Raw genomic sequence first — 18,271 nt, 5'->3', positions numbered from 1 at the left:
CAGCTCTGCTTCATTGCATCCATTCCACACATCCCTTAATAACCAGGGTAATTTGTTAATGGGGTCTATCAGTAGGAGCAAAAGGGGGTCTTTCCCTTAATACCTGACACACAGTAGATGTTCTGTCCACTGTTTTTGGATAGATGTGGGGAAATAGTATATCTCGGTTCTGTTTAAAAATAGTCAAATATTTCACTTTGAAAAGCAAAACAAAATAATGACAAAAATAAAAACAAAAACAAAACTGTGTTGCTGCCCAGAAAAATAACCAAAGATCACAAAAGTAAGATGTGTAGCAAGGATTCTGGCCTTGCCTTGCATTCATATCCCTAAGTCTCTTGCTTGGGGGTGGGGGTGGAGGGTTGTCTCTTGTAAACATACTCCCAAGTGATAAGGAGAATCCACTCTGGTTCAGGGCCTCAGGAACACTGATGGGAGAAGCAGAAGCAGGAAGATCTGCCAGGCGGGAGAAAATGATTTTGTAAGGCATGACACCTGCTTTCACCACTGGGGGTAGCCTCCTCTTTTGTAAAGGTATAGAGTTACAGCCTGGAAGGTGAGAGAAGTCTAGAGTCTGTCACTCCAGAGAAGGTCATATAGACTGGAGGTCCCTCAGTCAAGAGAGAGAATTGTAAAAAATACCTCAACACAAATTCTACCACTTTATTTAAAATTGAATTAAGCCTGTCACTAAGAAAACACAAATTGTTACGTTAGAATAGCCTATATTTAATGAGACTATTCCACTGGAAACCACTGGAAAGTCTGACTTCTCAGTAATAATTTTTTTTTTTACATTTTTCTTTTTAAGATTTATTTTATTTTGTTCGCATGAGTGCTTTGCCTTCATGTATGCATATGTAACATGTTCACATGTGTGGTGCCCATGAAGGTCAAAAGAGGGCATCAGATCTCATGGAACTGCAATTACAGATGCTTGTAAGCCACTATATGGGAACTGGGAGACAAACCTGGGTCCTCTGCAAGAGCAACACACGCTCTAACCACTGAACCGCCTGTCTCTCTACCCCTATTTAAATTTTTTTTTAAATGAAAATGATCAAATAAGACAGGATAGTCTGACTGCATTATAACCTAGCTCCAAGCATTATAACAGCTTTATAATCTAGTTACCATTGTTATCTTCAGTTTCTTTTTTTTTAATTTTTGTTTTTGTTATTTTGAGGGGGAGGGATGCTTGGATATGTAAAAGCAAATTAATGATTTCATGCCATTTCACCCCTGAATACTTCAGTGCCAAAAATGAAAATTTCTAGGTTAATCCATCATTTTGAAATCTCCTGAAATGTAACTAGTGTTTAACGGACAGTGATCTATTGCTTTTCATCTTGGCTAGGATGAGAAGGTGTTCATTAAAATAACTGTTGTGGTAGAAAGAATGATGTTTTTCAAGCCACAGACAGTAGAGACAGCATTCCCGGAGCAGGAACACACTTCCAAACTGGCGCACAATTATTTTGACAATGATTTAGGCATCCATCATCTGCTGCCCATACTCCACAGAGCAGATATTTTAAAATCATTCCTTGGAGCCACTCCTCCGGTCATTTCCCTTAGCTGTGAGCATTTTCAGTTTCCCTAAAATTACAGCAGGTAATGGCTCGCCCAGTTCACTGACACCTCAGCTAGCAGTTGGAGGCGAGAGCTCAGGGTTCCTCCCTCACTTTATCGATGGATGTACACATCTTTGCATATACCCAGACACATACACACCTCCCCCAGGGGATCCACCAGAAACTGAGAACTCAGAGGAAGCAGTTTTGTCTAAAGAGAGAGTGGGAGTGGGAGCTAGACGTCACTGTTTCCTACATGCCTGTTGCTTTGCTCGCTCATGCGTATGTGTGTATTCTTGTGTGTGCGGGTACATGTGCTGGGTGGGGGATGCCTGTAGAAGACAGAGGACACCTTGATTGTATCTGTCCGGCATCATCTGACTTCCTTTTCCTCTCTTTGTTTGTTTGTTTTGTTTTGGAGGCAGGGTCTCTTGCTGGTTTCCACAGCAGTGGGTGGCAGAATCTGCTTCTCTCTCTCTCTCTCTGCCTGTCCAGTACAGCAGGGATTGTGGCGGTGCGCCACCATGCCTGGCTTCTTAAATGCACATTCTAGGAATCAAGTGCAGGTCCTCAGGCTTAAAAGCTATCTCCCAGACTGATTAATCTTTTGTCATTAATATCTACTTATTAAAGTGTTTAAAATAATGTTTAAGTAATGTTTAAAATAAACTACCTATAATCCAATATATAGATAAATGCATGTATCTTAAAATCTGATGCATAAAGTGCTGGAATGACTTCTCTCCAGTTCGAGCCTCTATAAAACATGGAGTTCCCTCGGCTCAGTCCCCTGCACTTTGATCTGAATTCACTTCCCTAGAGTGTCATTGCTGAAGACACTATCTACAGCCACCAGCCTGGGGATTTACAAGTATACCACAGTCCTCCTTGAGCTTCAGATTGTCATTGATCTTATTGCAGCTCGCTCTGCCTACGGAAGAGGCTTCAGTTTCACATGTCGCAAGCCTCCCCCCCCCCACATCCTCCTCCTGTGTTGTTGTCACATCTCAGCAAAGACATGAATGAGAACAACTCACTTTCTCTGAAATAGAATATCCATCCCTGAAGACCAGGCTCAAAACAGGTATCTGTATCCAGCAGCTAATGGGCTCTCTCTAAAGAGTAAGATCATGACATTCTTATATCCAGACCTTCCAAAGTCTCCCATTAGTGTGGATGTCATGTAAAAATAGACAACAGCTAAAATGCCTAATCAGCAAACATAGTAATTTAACATTGTGTTCTAAGTGGATTACAACTCAGAGAAATTAAAGGACTAATTCTATAAGCACACACAGATATAAGCTGGTCAGTGAGAAAATGGTAAATATCACATCATAGCAAGACTGGGTAAGATTAAGACAGTTAATGGACAGGCATGGTCTAAAGAGGAAAGACAAATTCCTAGCACGTATTTTGGAAAAAAATGAAATTCAACCATAAAACATAAACATACATCAAGAGCCTAATAAAAAAGAAGAATGCACTTGAACCCAGTTATCACAAGTCAGCAACCAGAATGGCTGATTGTCCTCCCTTATCCCATGTTTTATTTATTGTCTGCTTTTCCTGCTGGGTTATGAGTTTGAGAGAAGAGATGCATCTGTCTTTTTTATATCTCTCCCATTATGTGCTCAGGGCTGAAGGTTACAGAGCTTTACAGTAAGAGTGAAATTCGGGCAAAACTTTAGACACAACAGAAGGGGAAGAGTTTTACTTTCCAGCAATGACAGATGGTGATATAAATGATCCGACTCTCACATAACAGTAGCCACAAAAATAATTCATGTAGTTTTCCGTGATAGGATACGAAAATGTTCATGATCTGATGTAAGGGAGAAAAGAAAACAAATCTAACATTGAGAATACTCTAAACAAACAAACAAACAAACACAGAAAGAAGCTATCTAATAAATATCTGTTTAAGACAAGCCATTGAATTCCCTTGCTGGTATAGCCCCATATAAAACAGTAAAGCAGCCTCCTACAGAGAGAGCTAGATAAGGACATTTCTTGTTTTGAATTTGTCACTAGAGGGGCTGGGGGGTGAGACAAAAATCTCAGCTAAGACTTTGGATCGCAGGCTGCTGATTCAGATAGTTTTCTCTCTGAAGTCACAGCACCAGCAGCTTCCCAGGAACTTCAAGCACGGCTTTTACTCAGCGTAGTCCCTGGTTGGGTTGGTGGTTCCTTCCCACGACTGACAATGCCACCAGGAATCTCTTCTGTGACAACCAGACCTCAGTGACAACTGTCAGACACCACAGCATGTTTATACACAGTTGCGTTCTGTGCTCTAGAACTGATGAGCTAAGACAATGTAAGACTTTACATCTATGTGATGACGTGGTAGACTAAAAATATTCTGTATTTTAGGTGATGGAGATATATTTAGTATTTTGGAAACTAAAAGATTTTATTTAAAATGTAGACATGGTGTTCTAAGTGAACACATTTCAAAATACTCTGCCAGCTGAGTGTTCTTTGAAAATAAGTGACCTTTCTCCCATCTCATCTCAAACACTTGTTCCCAAGCAGAAGTGTTCTAACAGCCAGACTCAATGTCTCTATCATCATGTGACAATTCAGTAGATACAAAGGTTAATCAGGGGGTCAGGTATAAAGGCTGCTCTCAGATTGTGAATGTGTGGGTGCTAAAAGAGTGTTATCGCCCTCACAAACAGTTTTGAGCATCTATCACGGGCACAATACTAGATAAAGCCTGGCAGAGGGCCTGCAGCATCGGAGTGTAAGTCTCTGCTTCCACTTCCTGAGCTGACAGATACCTGTTGAGCAATATTATGCAAAGCACCAGGAATATATTATTAGGCTCCATGGTTGGTGAACTAGAATATGCTGAAGACAGAACATGGCTGTCAGTTTGAAAACTGCTTTTATGTACAGAGAGGTGGTTGGTATGGACATTACAAGTTGATTTATGGGTATATATGTAGGACATTAAATTAGGGGGTGGTGGGAGAGGTAGACATTGCAAAAAGAAAAAAAAAACCCAGGAAAGTATTTTTCTCAAGTAAGAAAGAAAAATACCAGCTGGACGGTGATGGTGCCCACACTTTTAATCCCAGCATTTGGGAGGCAAAGGCAGGAGGATCTCTGAGTTCTAGGCTAGACTGGTCTATAGAGACAGTCCCAGGACAGCCAGGACTACATAGAGAAAGTGCCTCAAACAAAACAGAACAAAACAAAAACAAGAAGGAAAAACACCAAAAACAAACAACACAACTATTAAAAAAGAGAAAGGAAGGAAGGAAGGAAGGAAGGAAGGAAGGAAGGAAGGAAGGAAAAGAAAGAAGAGAAAAAAAGAAAGAAAAGAACGGACCAACCCATTTGCCCTAAAAACGGTGACTTTGGAAAGTGGTTAAGGATTATCTATCAACCGAGTTTTGTATCTAAAAATAGAATCTTGTACTTCTCAACTTCAGCTTTGGCTGTGCCTCAGTTTCTGAAGTAGTGGGCTTTGTTGTCTGGCCTTCAGAGTTTGTGCATAACTCAAGCAGATGTGCCCTTGAATTTAAACTGAATTGTGCCCTAGCCCTGGCTTGGACTGTACATTCCCCAGACTCCCATTTCAGTAATTACTCCATTAAATGAGTGAGGTAGTCACTTAACATGTCTTTAGGGGATGGGGGTTAGGGTGAACTAACTAATGATGATGACAGCAATCGCTACTTTTTGGTAAAACGTTTTATTGTTAAGGCGTGAGTCACATATTTGGAACTAGCAGCAGCTGTGGGTAGGCAGTCATTGATGATCCTCTTGGGAACAGGATCAAAGCAGGGAGACCTGGGCTTCACAAAGTCCCTGGTGTTAACAGGTAACACAAAAATTTTACCAAGTCCTTGTCAGAAACATGAGGTGAATTCTATCTAAAAATAATTGCCTCTTGCTATCTTATTTTTTTTCCATAATTTTAATGGCTATTTCTTATGCATACCTCTGAGTTAGTCACCAGATTTACCCCCTTCCAAGAACTGAGACATTCAAATTTTTATTTGTAAATATTCAGAGGGAGTTCATAGGCAATCCTTACTTACCAAAGCCACAGACAGGCTTAAGGGCTGCTTTCCTACTCACTTGTTCCTGCTTATTTTAATGTAGAATGCCACCCCCCGCCCCCCGCCCTCCAGCTTAATATCTCCAAATTGCATATACGCAAGGAAATAAATCAATGATCACTATCTCGACCAGCCTGTTATATAAATAAAGTAAAATGCCCAATGGCAACCTTACAGTCCTTTTGGTCTTGATTTATTTGTGTATTTATTTGTGTATTTGAAACACTTGAAACACTTGGGATGTCCTCTGCTTCACTTGGAGGCAGTTTTCACCAAGCTCTCGGGATTATATAATATATGTGCTCCGCTCCATAATGGTGACGTTCAAAAATTCACAGTGGAATCCTAGTTGGGAAGGCTCTTCAACCCACGCGCAGGTGACAGACTAAGGGATGCGCGTCCTGCACCCTACACTATGGATCAAAAGCACCCACATACAGAGAAGCAGAGCTGAAGCCCGGACCAGGCCACGGGGCGCTGAACCCGTGCGGGCCACCTTCCAGAGCTCCGGAACCAAGCAAGTGCGCTGGTGTCGGAGCAGAGGCAGGTGTGGCCAAGCCCAGCGGGCACCCAGAGAGCCACCGCACCGCAGAAAGCGGCAGGGCGGGCAGGCCCGGGGGGGAGTGCCCGCAGCCTGCCCCGCCCCTCGCGCCCCGGCTCCGCCTCGCCTCGCCATGGTGGAGCAGGGAGACGCGGCGCCGCTGCTGCGCTGGGCCGAGGGCCCCGCGGTCTCTGTGCCGCAGGACCCCGCGCTGCAAGCTGGAGGATGGGTCCGGGGCGGCAGTGGGGACGGCCGAGTGGCCGCGGAGGCGCCCCGAAGGCGGGAACCCGACGAGCCAGCTCCCCCCGAAGTGCTGCTGCAGCCGGGGCGCCTAGAGCTAGGCGACGTAGAGGAGGACCAGGTGGTGGCCGTGTTCGTGGTCACCTTCGATCCTCGCTCCGGTGAGAGCCGCTTAGGGATGGAAGGATGGGGGGTGGGGGGCAGTGGGGGAGACTGCACACTGGGTTTCGGGGGCGCGGGGGAGGGACTCGCTGCGCACGCACTCGCACCCACACACCTGCATCCCTCCCTACCCGGGGGTCCCGGGGCACGGGGGCGCTGTGTCTCCAGACTGGAGCCAAGGGATCCCGGGGGCTTTGTTCCGCCCCCTGCTCCGTCCCGCCGCCTAGTCGCCGCTCTCCTATTTGCTCCGCTTCAGTGCGGGAGGATTGGTTTGCGGCAGCGGGCACATTGGCTTTTGTTTTCTCTGTTTTCCTGCTGGGCTGAAAGGTTCTTATAGACGCCGAGAGGAAGACACCGCACCACACACTCCCACGTACGTCGCCTCCCACCAGGGTTCAGAACGACCCTGCTCTGCGCCTGCCCTTGCTCCGGATTGCTCCCTGCGCCGTAACTTTCCCAGCCGCCTAGTTCACTTTCTCCGAAGGCTTCATTTTTAGGAATTAACGTGAGAGCGTTAGGGGATGGGGCTGGAGAAGCCTTCGCTGGCAGGCTGCCTTTCTGGGAAGACTCACTGGTTGTGTCACACCGTCTTTACCCTAGCCACCCACTCCGGGGTGGGGAGTGCGTTGCAACAGTAGGCGGTTCCGCGAGGGGATAAAAGTGAACGAATGGCTGTGGGCTCCAGTTTAGGGCATTGGAATCCTCCAGCTGCTTATTTGAGGAAGAGGAATGCTCGGATGCTTCTTCCTCGATTTCTCCTTTGAGCTGCTAGCGTGAGGAGCTGGTGTTTGTGAGGGAAGGATGGTTTTCTTCCTTCTGGAAGTTCCCAACCAGTCTTCCAACCCTGAGAGGATGGATGGGATGGGAAGAAGAATTAGGATTATGTGCAAGGTATTTCAGATATGATGGATGCTGGTGGCTTCTAGGGTGGGTGGCTTAACCATGGTCAAAGATTCTGAGCCAGCAAACAGGCATGTGGTCCTTACAAAGGCGAATGACCTATCCCTAGCAGCAGGACTTGTGGGAAGAACTCAGCCCCCACCCCCATCCCGTCTACTTGTTGCCTCATCCCACAGTCTTTCAAACTTTTCTGACTTTAACCTGCCATATCGAATTAAATTTGCATCACAACCAGAACATTCGAACTAAGGGAAGCCCGAGTTTCCTGATAGGAAACTCGTATTGGCCCTCTCCGTACTTATTAATGGTCATCACACATACTGCCCTGACTCATACAGTCAGGACTTGTGCTCAGGTAAATCGAGGCAAGCTTGAGAATCACTCGAGGTTCAGAACTGGGAACGAGACATTAATGGCTTTCTGACTGCATAATGGTAGCTGTCTGGTGATAGAGTCTAGGGAAAGGAGGGGGAAAGGAAATCTCACACCAGGTAGAGCTGATAAAATGGATTATCAATCCCTTACTCTCATTGATTACCGAGGTTGAGGCCCTTGTTGGGGCTCCCATATCTTTCCATTCACAGCTGGTGACTGGCTTTCTGGTTTATACTGTCTGTGTGTCTGAGAAGGGGGGAGGAGGGGGGACAGAGACAGACAGAAACAGAGAGACAGAGAGAGACAGAGACAGAGAGGGGGGTTGGTTTTTATACTAAGGTTACTGTGAAAAGGCAAGAGCTGTCACTAATACTGTGACACTTGTGCAAGCATTTTACTCTGATTTAATTCTAACCACTCTGCAATTTGCTGATTATGTTATACCTAGTTTGCTCATGAGGAAAGGCACCAAGGATGGTTACATAGTTTGGAAATAATGAGCCAGCTTAACCAATATCTTTCTAGCGCACTCCACTGCCTGAACCCTGGCCCCTCACATTGCCTGGTCACTTCCCTCCAGGATCTGCAGAGAGGAAGGTGTGTGCACTTGGGTGAGCATTGTTAACTTGGTTTAGTTTGGGTGGAGAAAGCAGCTGTTTCCTGCCCACCTCTTTTCCTCTAAGCTATGCCAGCCTTCTATATGGCTTCTCTCATCCTGTGAAATATACTGGGAGTTCCTGTGTAAAATAAAGTTTTATAGCACATCTCTTAGAAGTAGCAGAGGACTGTGTGAAGTCACACACCTCAGCCCCAGGACAAAGGAAAGAGGACTGCCGTGCCCCTGTGTATGGTGGTTGAGGATGGCCAGTTGAGAAAGGATCGTGCGGCCTGCTGTTGTCCTACAAGCTGGCGCCATCACGGTGACCAGTATTGTGTCTTCTCATCTTAATCTAGGGTCTTCTCTACTTTCCTGAGTCCCATCTGCCACGTGTTCCTAATTAATACTGGGCCACCCAGGCAGGTTCCTCAGCCTGCATTACCAGAAGTAGTCAAGTAGATAAGGCTGCTGTACACAAATCAGAATGCATCACCTTAACTTCATAGGTGTGAGGGCTTTGTTTCGGGTTCTTCCTCTGCCCTGACATCACTTCCCCATATCTTTCCTGTCCTCTGCCCTCACTTTTCATTTTTAGGAGCTAAATCAACCCAGTCACTGCCCAGGCAGTGGATTTCGTCTGTCCTGTCACCCGATATGGGTTACCTTGGGTATATCTACAAGTCAGTGCGTAGGGACATCTCACACACACACACACACACACACACACACATGGAATGGGAGGAGAGAACCCATAAGTGTGGCTTGTCTGTCTGTCTGTCTGACAAGAGCAGCTCACAGAAGGAGGGGTTTGGCTTGTGGTTTGAGGCGATTCAGTCAGACGTGACAGGGAAGACGTGCTGATGAGAGCATGAGGTGACAGTGACATCACATGCACAGGAAGCAGACAAAGATGAGTGCTGACACCCGCCTGCTTTCCCCTTCTTACTCAGTCCAGGACTCCAGCGCATGGGATGATGACCCCCCCTTCTGAGTGGGTTTCCCCTCCTCAGTCAAACCTTTGCAGGAACACCCCGAAAGACACTCCCACCCCCAGGGCTGTGTTTCTTAGACGACTGGAAATCCAGTGATGCTAAGAGACAAAATTAACCATCACAGAAGGAACAGGAGAGTGGAGCGGATCCCTGGGAGAATGTGCGTTCGTGTTTTCGGGCGGGAAGGAGGAGAGGAATTTGTTCACACTTTCAAACATACGTGTTGGGAAGCTTTTTGGGGCATCTGTCTGAAAAATCAGACAGGAAAGGACAGACGTGATCATTTTCTCTGTATTCCTGACTTATTGCTGGAAAGTTATGGTTGGTTGGTTGGCGTACAAATGGCAGGAAGATCAAGGGCGTCAAGTTCAAGGTAAGGCACATACAAATACACACACACACACACACACACACACACACACACACAGTCTTTATCTGGAGCCGAGAACTAGCTGTAGGGTGGTGGTGCTGGCCATCTGGGCTACAAAGCTGCTATTGAAACCAGTCACAGATGCTAAGTTGGCACGCTGAGTAGAAGAGGTTGGCAGCCAGAATATTGCTCGCTCTCTCTCTCTCTCTCTCTCTCTCTCTCTCTCTCTCTCTCTCTCTCTCTCTCTCTGTGTGTGTGTGTGTGTGTGTGTGTTCTGTGATTTCAGACCTGACTTTAAATCTGTTCTTAGACTTTCTAGTAAAATTCCCTTTTCTCTGCTTCTTTAAGGAGCAAGGCATGCTCACACATGGGCTGGCAGGGCTGTCGCCCCAGAGTAATAGATGCCGATGACGTTTTACCCCTCAATTCCTGCCTGGCATCCTGTGAATCTGCCTACTTTAGACCTTCTCTTTATGAGAGTTACTTTATGCAGCTGTTATTTTGTGGACATTTGGGGGCATTTTCCCAAGCTCTGTGTATGTGTGTGTGTGGGGGGGGGGCATTTTCCCAAGCTCTGTGTGTGTGTGTGTGTTTGCCCTGGGGTTGCTCAGAAGGGGGAAAGAGCATCACCTGGTGGGGTTTTCCAGATGTTTCTTTCCAGGCTACTGTTAAATCACCTGTTCTCTTGCCACCTGTAGCTCTTACCCACATTATGCAAATACCTCTTCACCTGTGTGAATGATGCATCTGTCAAATGGGAATATTTGCAATCAGTCACACATAGCAGCCAGGTGTGGCCCATGCATGACAATCCTAGAGTTCAAGGCTATGCTGGGCTGCATTGCAACCTATCTCAAAAATAATAAATAAAATAATTAATTAAAAAATCACTCATACCAGTTTTCATTCTAAACTTTATAGACTCCCCGTCTGTCGTGGAAATACAAGCAGAGCAGGTGGAAAGGTATAATGAGATTAGGGCTAGGACTGGCACCCAATCATAACTTGGAGTGCTGCCCAGCCCATCTGACTCCTTTCAGAAATGGGAGGGGCTTGACAGTGGAAAGCCAATGGAACTCTGGAAATAGACAGTCGACCTGAGAGTCACCAGCTCACAGAGCAGGAAAGGGAAAACCAGTTCTGATAGGTAACAGGGAGGTCCCAGGAGGGTTAACACTCGCTGTCCTTTCGGTGTTTTGCATCACCTGTCAGTTGCTGATTAGAACACAATTGTGGTTATTGATTAATGCCACACTGGCCGAATCTTTCCTGGGCCACTGGTGATTCACCTGCTTTGTGGTTTCAAGCTGCAAGTATGTGGCCATCTGCTGGGAATTTAGTTTCTTCTCTTGAAAAATCTACAAAGAGGAAAGTAAGGGTGGTGGTTATAATGCCTACCCACTTACTGTGTGCTTCTGGGGTCTCAGGACCTGTACCATGGGGTTAAGGAGCATGCCCCTGACCCCTGCAACAGTCTACACGAGAGAAAAGCAGATGTGTGGGGCTGTGAAGTGCATGCAAGTGTGTGTGAGAGTGGCCTGGTAACCAGAAGTGTGGTTTGTTTTTTTTTTTTCCTTCCTATGTAAAATTGGTGCACTGGCATTCAGCCATGGGCTGACATATGGCTGCCTTGAAGTTACCAGGATTAATTTCTTCCTGATTCAGAACTCTCCATTCTGTCTCTGCCTCATGCTTTGGTTGTGTTCTCATTTAGGGCTATGTAAGATTTCATCAAAATACTGAAGACTTGAAGTCGATTGGTAATGGCTGGACAGGGACCGGACCAAAACACTCTTTGATGGTTCTTCTATCCCATGGATTTAGTGGCTTGTTTATTTTAAAAAAAAAAAAAAAAAAAAGATTATATTCAAGTAATGTGTTGTTGGGACCAGCAGTTGCTCCTGCTTCTTGCCTTTATTATTGGGTTGTTGTTGTCGTTTGTTTGGGTTTTGTTTGTTATTTTGAGGCAGGATCTGTCACTCTAACTCAGGATGACCTGGAACTCTCTATATAACCCAGGCTGGTCTCAGACTCTTGCCTTGGCCTCTTGAGTGCTGGGATTACAGGTGTGAGCCACTACATCCAGCGCCTACCTGAGTCAGAATTCCGTGTTATCTCCTAGTTGAAGCTAGAGTCCCAAGTGTAAGTACTAACAGGAGGTGGCTGAGAGAAAAGATACAAAACCAATGTACAAGTCTCAGGGGATGTTTATAGCCCCACCCACCCTTACAGTCTTGCTAAGAGGATGCCACTCAATATCCAGTACAGGAAGCCTCAAGAGGAAGTACTTGACTGGAGCCACCCAAAAGAAGGGGGAACCAAATTTCTAACTTCTAAGAGGTTGGGGTCAGGATGTTCTTTTCTCTACTTCAAAGGCTTTGAGATGAGCCAGCCAGTTTGGCCTGGATATGGACTGTGCTCTGTAGACTCCAGTACACTCTGGGTAAGGTTATTTCACATTTAAGCAGAGTACTTGGGAGACAGGTAGCCCTATATAGATGGGAGAACCTGTCTTACAGACTTTGCTTATTTTCATGGTACTTGGAATTGAAGCCAGGGTTTCACATGGGCTAAGCAAGTACTCTACTGTACTTGCTACCATAGGATTCTCTTAAGTATCCTTAGCTTGGGATAGAAACTCTCCCTCAAGAGTTTTGAAAACATCAGCTTGGGAGGCTCTCAGAAGAGCCCCTGGGCTCACCTTAGAGTCAGGGGGGTGGGGGGATGGCAGAGTTCAAACCAACGTGTCCATCCACAGCCCTACATGCTTTCCCTAGGAACATAAGCTGCTAGCCCAGTTATTTGTCGGTCCAGTTCCCGTGAATAGGAGTATGTTTACCTTTGCATGAGCTCAGCACTGGGCATTGTGCTGCCAAGTTAGACTCTACCAATATTTACTGAGTGACCAGACCAGCTGAATGTACACATTTCAGATCACCTCATTTGTTCCTTAGGTGACCATATGAAATCCTTCTCCTAAGCTGTCTATGCAGGAGGGGCCAGGCAGGACCTTCCGGGCCCTGTGATAGACCCAAGGTGTGGCCTAAGAGCTGGGAGGATACAGAGCTGGAAGGAAACCAAGCTGAAGGGAAAGGCATGTGCCAGTGATGAGGCTCTTTTATAAGGTCCCTGCTTGCTGGATTCCTTCCAGGCTGCCACACTGTTCTTTTTTCAATAGAGGAAAGATGTTTGGTGAATTTGAGAGCAGGGTATGTATTCCGAGCCTGGGATAGGTAGGAGTACTACATGTCAAGTTTTTCTGGCATTAAATAATTTCCCTTAAGGATTTCTATTTCTACAGAACCCTTTTTCTTTAAACTACAAATTCCATATAGAAGTTAGTCCTTAATTCAGAATACTTTTATAAAAAGATTACCTCAAATCATAATATTCCTCTGTCCCACCTCAGGTATGGTTTCTTTTCTCAATTACTGGAGGTTTTTATAAAGTCCTTTATGCTTCCCTCATATATGTTAATATATTATACACATACACACCTATCTATATAATACACATATATAGATATATATGCAAATCTCAAGCATTTCATTTGTTTCCCTGATTTGTAATGAGATTGGTTAAACCTTGGGGAGGGGGTCAAGAAATGAAAGAATCTCGGAGGGAGAACTTGTTTATCCTTCCTGTAGAGTCCCCATCTGTTGACATTTTGTCATATTGGCTTCATTCTCATACAGTCAATTCCTGTGTAATATGAAGTGACATGTTCCAGAAACTTCTGCTAGGAAATATCATGCAGTGTAAATTAATTTCATGAAAAAAGTGAGAGGAGGACACACCCCTCAAAAATGTCAGCAACACAATGAGAGAGGGGGGAAGGAGGAGGGAGGAAGCCAGCAGGAACAGTAGGACAGTCGTCAGGCTGTGAGGTGGGTAAGAAATACAGAAATGCTGTGAGGATATAATCCTCCTAGCAGGTTGCCTAAGGAGGTAAATGGTGGTGGTCTGAGCTGGTGGGTTCTAGTGAACGAGGCCAAGAGCTACACGAGATCTGAGGGGAAGTTGAAATACCAGCAGGGGCCAGTGGCAGCTCCACACAACAGACAGAGGTTGAAGAATGAACACTGTATATTTCTTCATGGCTTGAGTTCAGAAGGTTCTACATCATCTGGCATTTTTCATGGTCGAAATCATGTGAAAACTGATGTGAAATTCTCTGCTATCAAGTTACCAAGTCACTCGGTACTTTTCGTCACCATAGTAAAATATCTGGCACACACAACTTAAGTAAGGTTGGGCTTCATTCATAGTTTCAGAGATGCGGATTAAGCACCTTTATCCACTGAGCCATCTCAGTCTGCTCAACTTTAGAATTAACTTGCCATTATTTATTAAATGACAAGCTGGGTTGCTTTTTAAAAATTGGGGTTGCGTTGAATCTGTAATAGAAAGTGTACAAATATCTGTGTCTAGATTGTTCCCTAATCAGCTGCCTTGGCCCTCACTAAACAGACATTGTAAATGGCATTGGTATCATATGGATTTAGATATACCTCTCCCCCAGCCAAGCTCCCCCGAACTCTTTGAAAATCAGTTGCAATGGTCTGATTGAATGGTTTGAATCTCACTCCTAAATAATTAAGAATGTGCTTCCGCAGAGTAAGGCAGCTTTCCTGTGTAGGCACAGTGTCATTCCCACGCCTCAGGTAATTTCCACTGATTCATCAATGAGCTGAATAAAGACATGCTTGTTCCTAAGAAAAACGATTGTCCAGTTTGTTTTGGTTTTACTGCCCTTCCTCTTTGTCCTAGGCACCTAGCTGTGTTGGGATGTGAGAAAAAAAAATCAAGCAAAAGTCCCCCTCTCCCATTGTTCAGAGACTTAGAGTCCTGGGGAGTGGGGCGGGGCAGGCATCTAAAGCATGGTAGGCTCTGTGGAGCCTATGCCTGGTTTTCCTTCAAGGAGGGTATCAGCAGAAAATGAACTTCGCCCAGCAGGGTGTTCTGAAGCCCCAGTCCTGTCTGTCTATGACTCACCCACCTGTTCTGAGGTGCCTGGCTCTGAACCCAGAAGGGCTTGCCTCCTTCTGGGTGCAGCAGACAGGACGCCCTCTCCTTCTCTCGGCGTCCTTACGATGAGTGATGAGGGATGAGCGTTGGTGAGGCACAGAGCTACAGTGAGGAGGGTTTTGAGAACCAGGCTGAGGAATGGGGACGTTATCCTCTATTTCAGCTGTAGTAAGTAGAACATGAACTTAGTCATAAATACCAGGTATCCAGTAGCTACAGTGTAGTCAAGATAGAATCCCTTTCCTTTTCATGTGTGTAATAGCTTGCCTAAATACAAATATGAGCTCAGATTAGTGGGGCCATCAGAGACCTGGGGTCTTGTTGGTTTATAGCGTCGTTGTTCCTCAGATGATAACATCACTCCTGTCCAGTGTTAGGCAGCATGACGGAAAAAAGTACAGTGTGTCCCTTCCCTTTCAGGTCCATTTCGGTAGCTATGTGCCTCACTTCTGTCTGGATCCCACATGCAGGAAGGATGGAGAAACAGCCGTCATTGGGAGTTCATGTACCAAGCTAAAAAGGGCAGGTTTTAAGAATGGATATTGAGAGGCAGCTTGCAGTATCTGTTATACCATCATGTCTAAAAACACTAATGGGGCCTTCTCCAAAACTGCTCCGTGAAAATGCTCCTCAAAAATAGAACTATTGCGCCAGGCATATTGACCCACTCCCATAACTCTAGCTCTTGGGCTGAGGTAGGGAAGGATTGGGCAGTGAGTGTCTGGTCAGCTTAGGCTAGAATATAAGACCCTGTATCATAGTCCCCCAAACAGACAACAACAAAACTCAGAGGCAGTGTCAGAATGATTTTGTTTTCAGTGTTGATCTCTCAGAGATTCATTATTGCAACATGGCATACTAAATGCTCCATGAAGTCCTACAATATGTGTGTGTGTGTGTATATATATATATATATATATATATATATATATATATATATATAATATATATGTATATGTGTGTATATATGTATGTATGTATATATATATTTGTGTGTGTGTGTATATATATATATATATATATATATATATATAGTCTTTGTTTCACCTAAGGAAATTTAGCCATAAAAGTGTTTCACATACTTTACATTTTTAAAAGAAGCCCTGTTCATATTTGCCTTCGAATCCCTAAAGATTCCTTAGTTTGCAGTGAAGTAACAGGAACGTGTGGGAATCGTGTTAGTCAAGATTCAGATAGGGGAACAGCGGCTATGACAGCCATGCAAGGATTGCTGCAGACACTAGAACTTATGTAATGTGCTGTGAGGACTACTTAGCCAGTCCATGGAGCTTGGAATCCATGGGTAGATGGATGTAAAAGGAGGACAGTAATCTTGGAAAGGAGGCAGAGGGGACTCCTGGGAGTGGATAGGGACCTGGGTGAGTGTGACTGTTCCCAGGTTTGTTTTGTTGTTTTCTTCTGAGATGGTGTCTCACTATGTAGCCCTGCTTGGCCTGAAACCTGACCTCAAACTCAAGCTTGCCTGCCTTTGGCTCCCAAGTGCTAAGTTAAAAGGCATGGACCACCTACCATACTTAGTCAGTTGGTCTCCAGTGTTGGTGGTGTGGGTGTCCTATAAGAGAAGTTGATGTTCTTTATGGAAGAGAAAACACCTAACTTAGAAAGCTCAAGGCAATTGTCTTAGGGTTTCTGTCACTGTGATGAAAGGCTGGGCTGCTATTCTCATCCCAGAAGGTGAGGATAGCAACAGTGCCTGGTGCTCCAACACCAACCTTCCAGATGTTACCCCTTCATAGCCACTTTCAGCTTTCAATTGGAACCATGCATGGAAGGGAATTCTGAGCAGTGCAGTTCAGCCTACTCAGGGAAAGGCCATCAAAACTCAGCCCAGGCACTTACCAGATGACAGATAACAAATTGCTTACTGCAATGCTAGTTGCCATAGCTTTTAGTGAGCACTGACCTAAATGGGCACCAGTAGCGAAGTAGATATCGTGCTACATCTAAATGATAGAAGTGACACACGGACCCATCATTAACACTGTAGGTGAACCGTACACATAATAATAAGCAGAAGACATCCTTGCTTTTATAAAATGTCAAAAAGACCAGACTTCTTCAGGACCACGATTACTCATCAGAGGATGAGGTCATGGGTCTCTCAGGGGTTCTCTTATGTGTGTGTAATATAGGTTCTGCCTCTTAACCTTCCTTTGCTTCCTATACAGGAATGCTCTCTGGGAAAACTGGGTGTGTTGTATAATTTATACTTAATGCTAGGCTTCAGTACGAAGTTTAGGTAAGTTAAATTTCCTCAAGCTATACGTGGCTATGGGTTAGCGTTAGGTGAGTGCATTAGGAGTGGGGGATAGAGCCTAGGATGGATGTAGCTCAGCTGTGTCTAGTATGCACCAGCCTATAGGTTAGATCCCTTGAATTTTAGATGGATGTACATGCATATCAAGGGAGAAAATGCAGGAACAGGGGACTTGATGTATAGGAACCTTAGTTTACTTTCACATTCTTTGTGACCATGTTTTCTTATCTTTAACCAAAGTAACAAAATGTCATTTTAGCCTTTTTATTTTATGGAACTTTAATTTTTTTTCATGTTTTTTTGTTTGTTTGTTTCAGTGAATTCATTAGTTAGCTAGATTTGTGATTCTTTTTTTCTCCAAAATAGAATACTTGAAAGTGCTTTAGGTTGTTGAGTGTGGGACCTGGTGATCCTCTTCGCTGTCTGCAGTGACATAAGACTGGACCATATTTTCTCTGATGTCCCAAACAATGATCTGAAAGTGGTGGTGGTGGCTAAGGTAGTTGTTGATGGTTTTAATGCCTAGAAAACTGGGACTTGGCATGCTAATACATTTGATCAAAAATGAAATCTCACAAGTTACTTCGTCTTTCACTTTGGAAACATTTGAATATGCACAAAACAGAAGAGATTTCTAGGATATTGGGCCCACCGATAGCTAACTGTGCAGTGCGCTCCTCCCCTCTGTCTCAGGCACACTCGTTGTTGATGGTTCTACAGCCTCTCCTACCTTCTGTCACAGAAGTCACCTTACTGAGCTGCAACTGCTGGTCTTCATCTCTGTCATCCTGTTAGCTTTAGACTCTCATCTCCCTCTGGTCGTGTTTCCAACACCAAGCTTAGAAACCCAGAAATCAGTTTAGGAGGGAATGAGTCCCAGAATTCCTGAGGTTAAGACTGATAGTTGGTTCTTGAGGATGGCCACATGTGGGGAGAGGGATGAGGGATGAGCTACACTGCACGGAGTAGGAGAGCCAGAATTACATCCTCTCAAGGAAGTCAAGAGAAAGAGGAGTTTTGAGGAATTAGCAAATAACACAAAGAGGTCAGTGAGAATGAGGAATATATATACATACATACACACACACATATATATATGTATATACACACACACACATATACACACATATATATATA

The 18,271-nt window shown here is 44.8% G+C and overlaps 1 protein-coding gene across 1 annotated transcript in view; it reads left to right on the top strand.

Moving 5' to 3' along the window:
* The first annotated feature begins 6,292 nt into the window (after positions 1 to 6,292).
* Kiaa1147 (KIAA1147 ortholog) overlaps positions 6,293 to 18,271 on the top strand; it is a 30,047-nt gene continuing 18,068 nt past the window's right edge. Inside the window, exon 1 of the mRNA XM_021165104.2 lies at positions 6,293 to 6,592. Coding sequence (XP_021020763.1) covers positions 6,325 to 6,592 — 268 coding nt within the window. The 5' untranslated portion in view covers positions 6,293 to 6,324. The remainder of the gene's footprint in view (positions 6,593 to 18,271) is intronic.

Source organism: Mus caroli, chromosome 6, assembly GCF_900094665.2.
Source record: "Mus caroli chromosome 6, CAROLI_EIJ_v1.1, whole genome shotgun sequence".
Classification (NCBI taxonomy): domain Eukaryota; kingdom Metazoa; phylum Chordata; class Mammalia; order Rodentia; family Muridae; genus Mus; species Mus caroli.
This window is presented reverse-complemented; position numbering and strand designations above follow the sequence as displayed.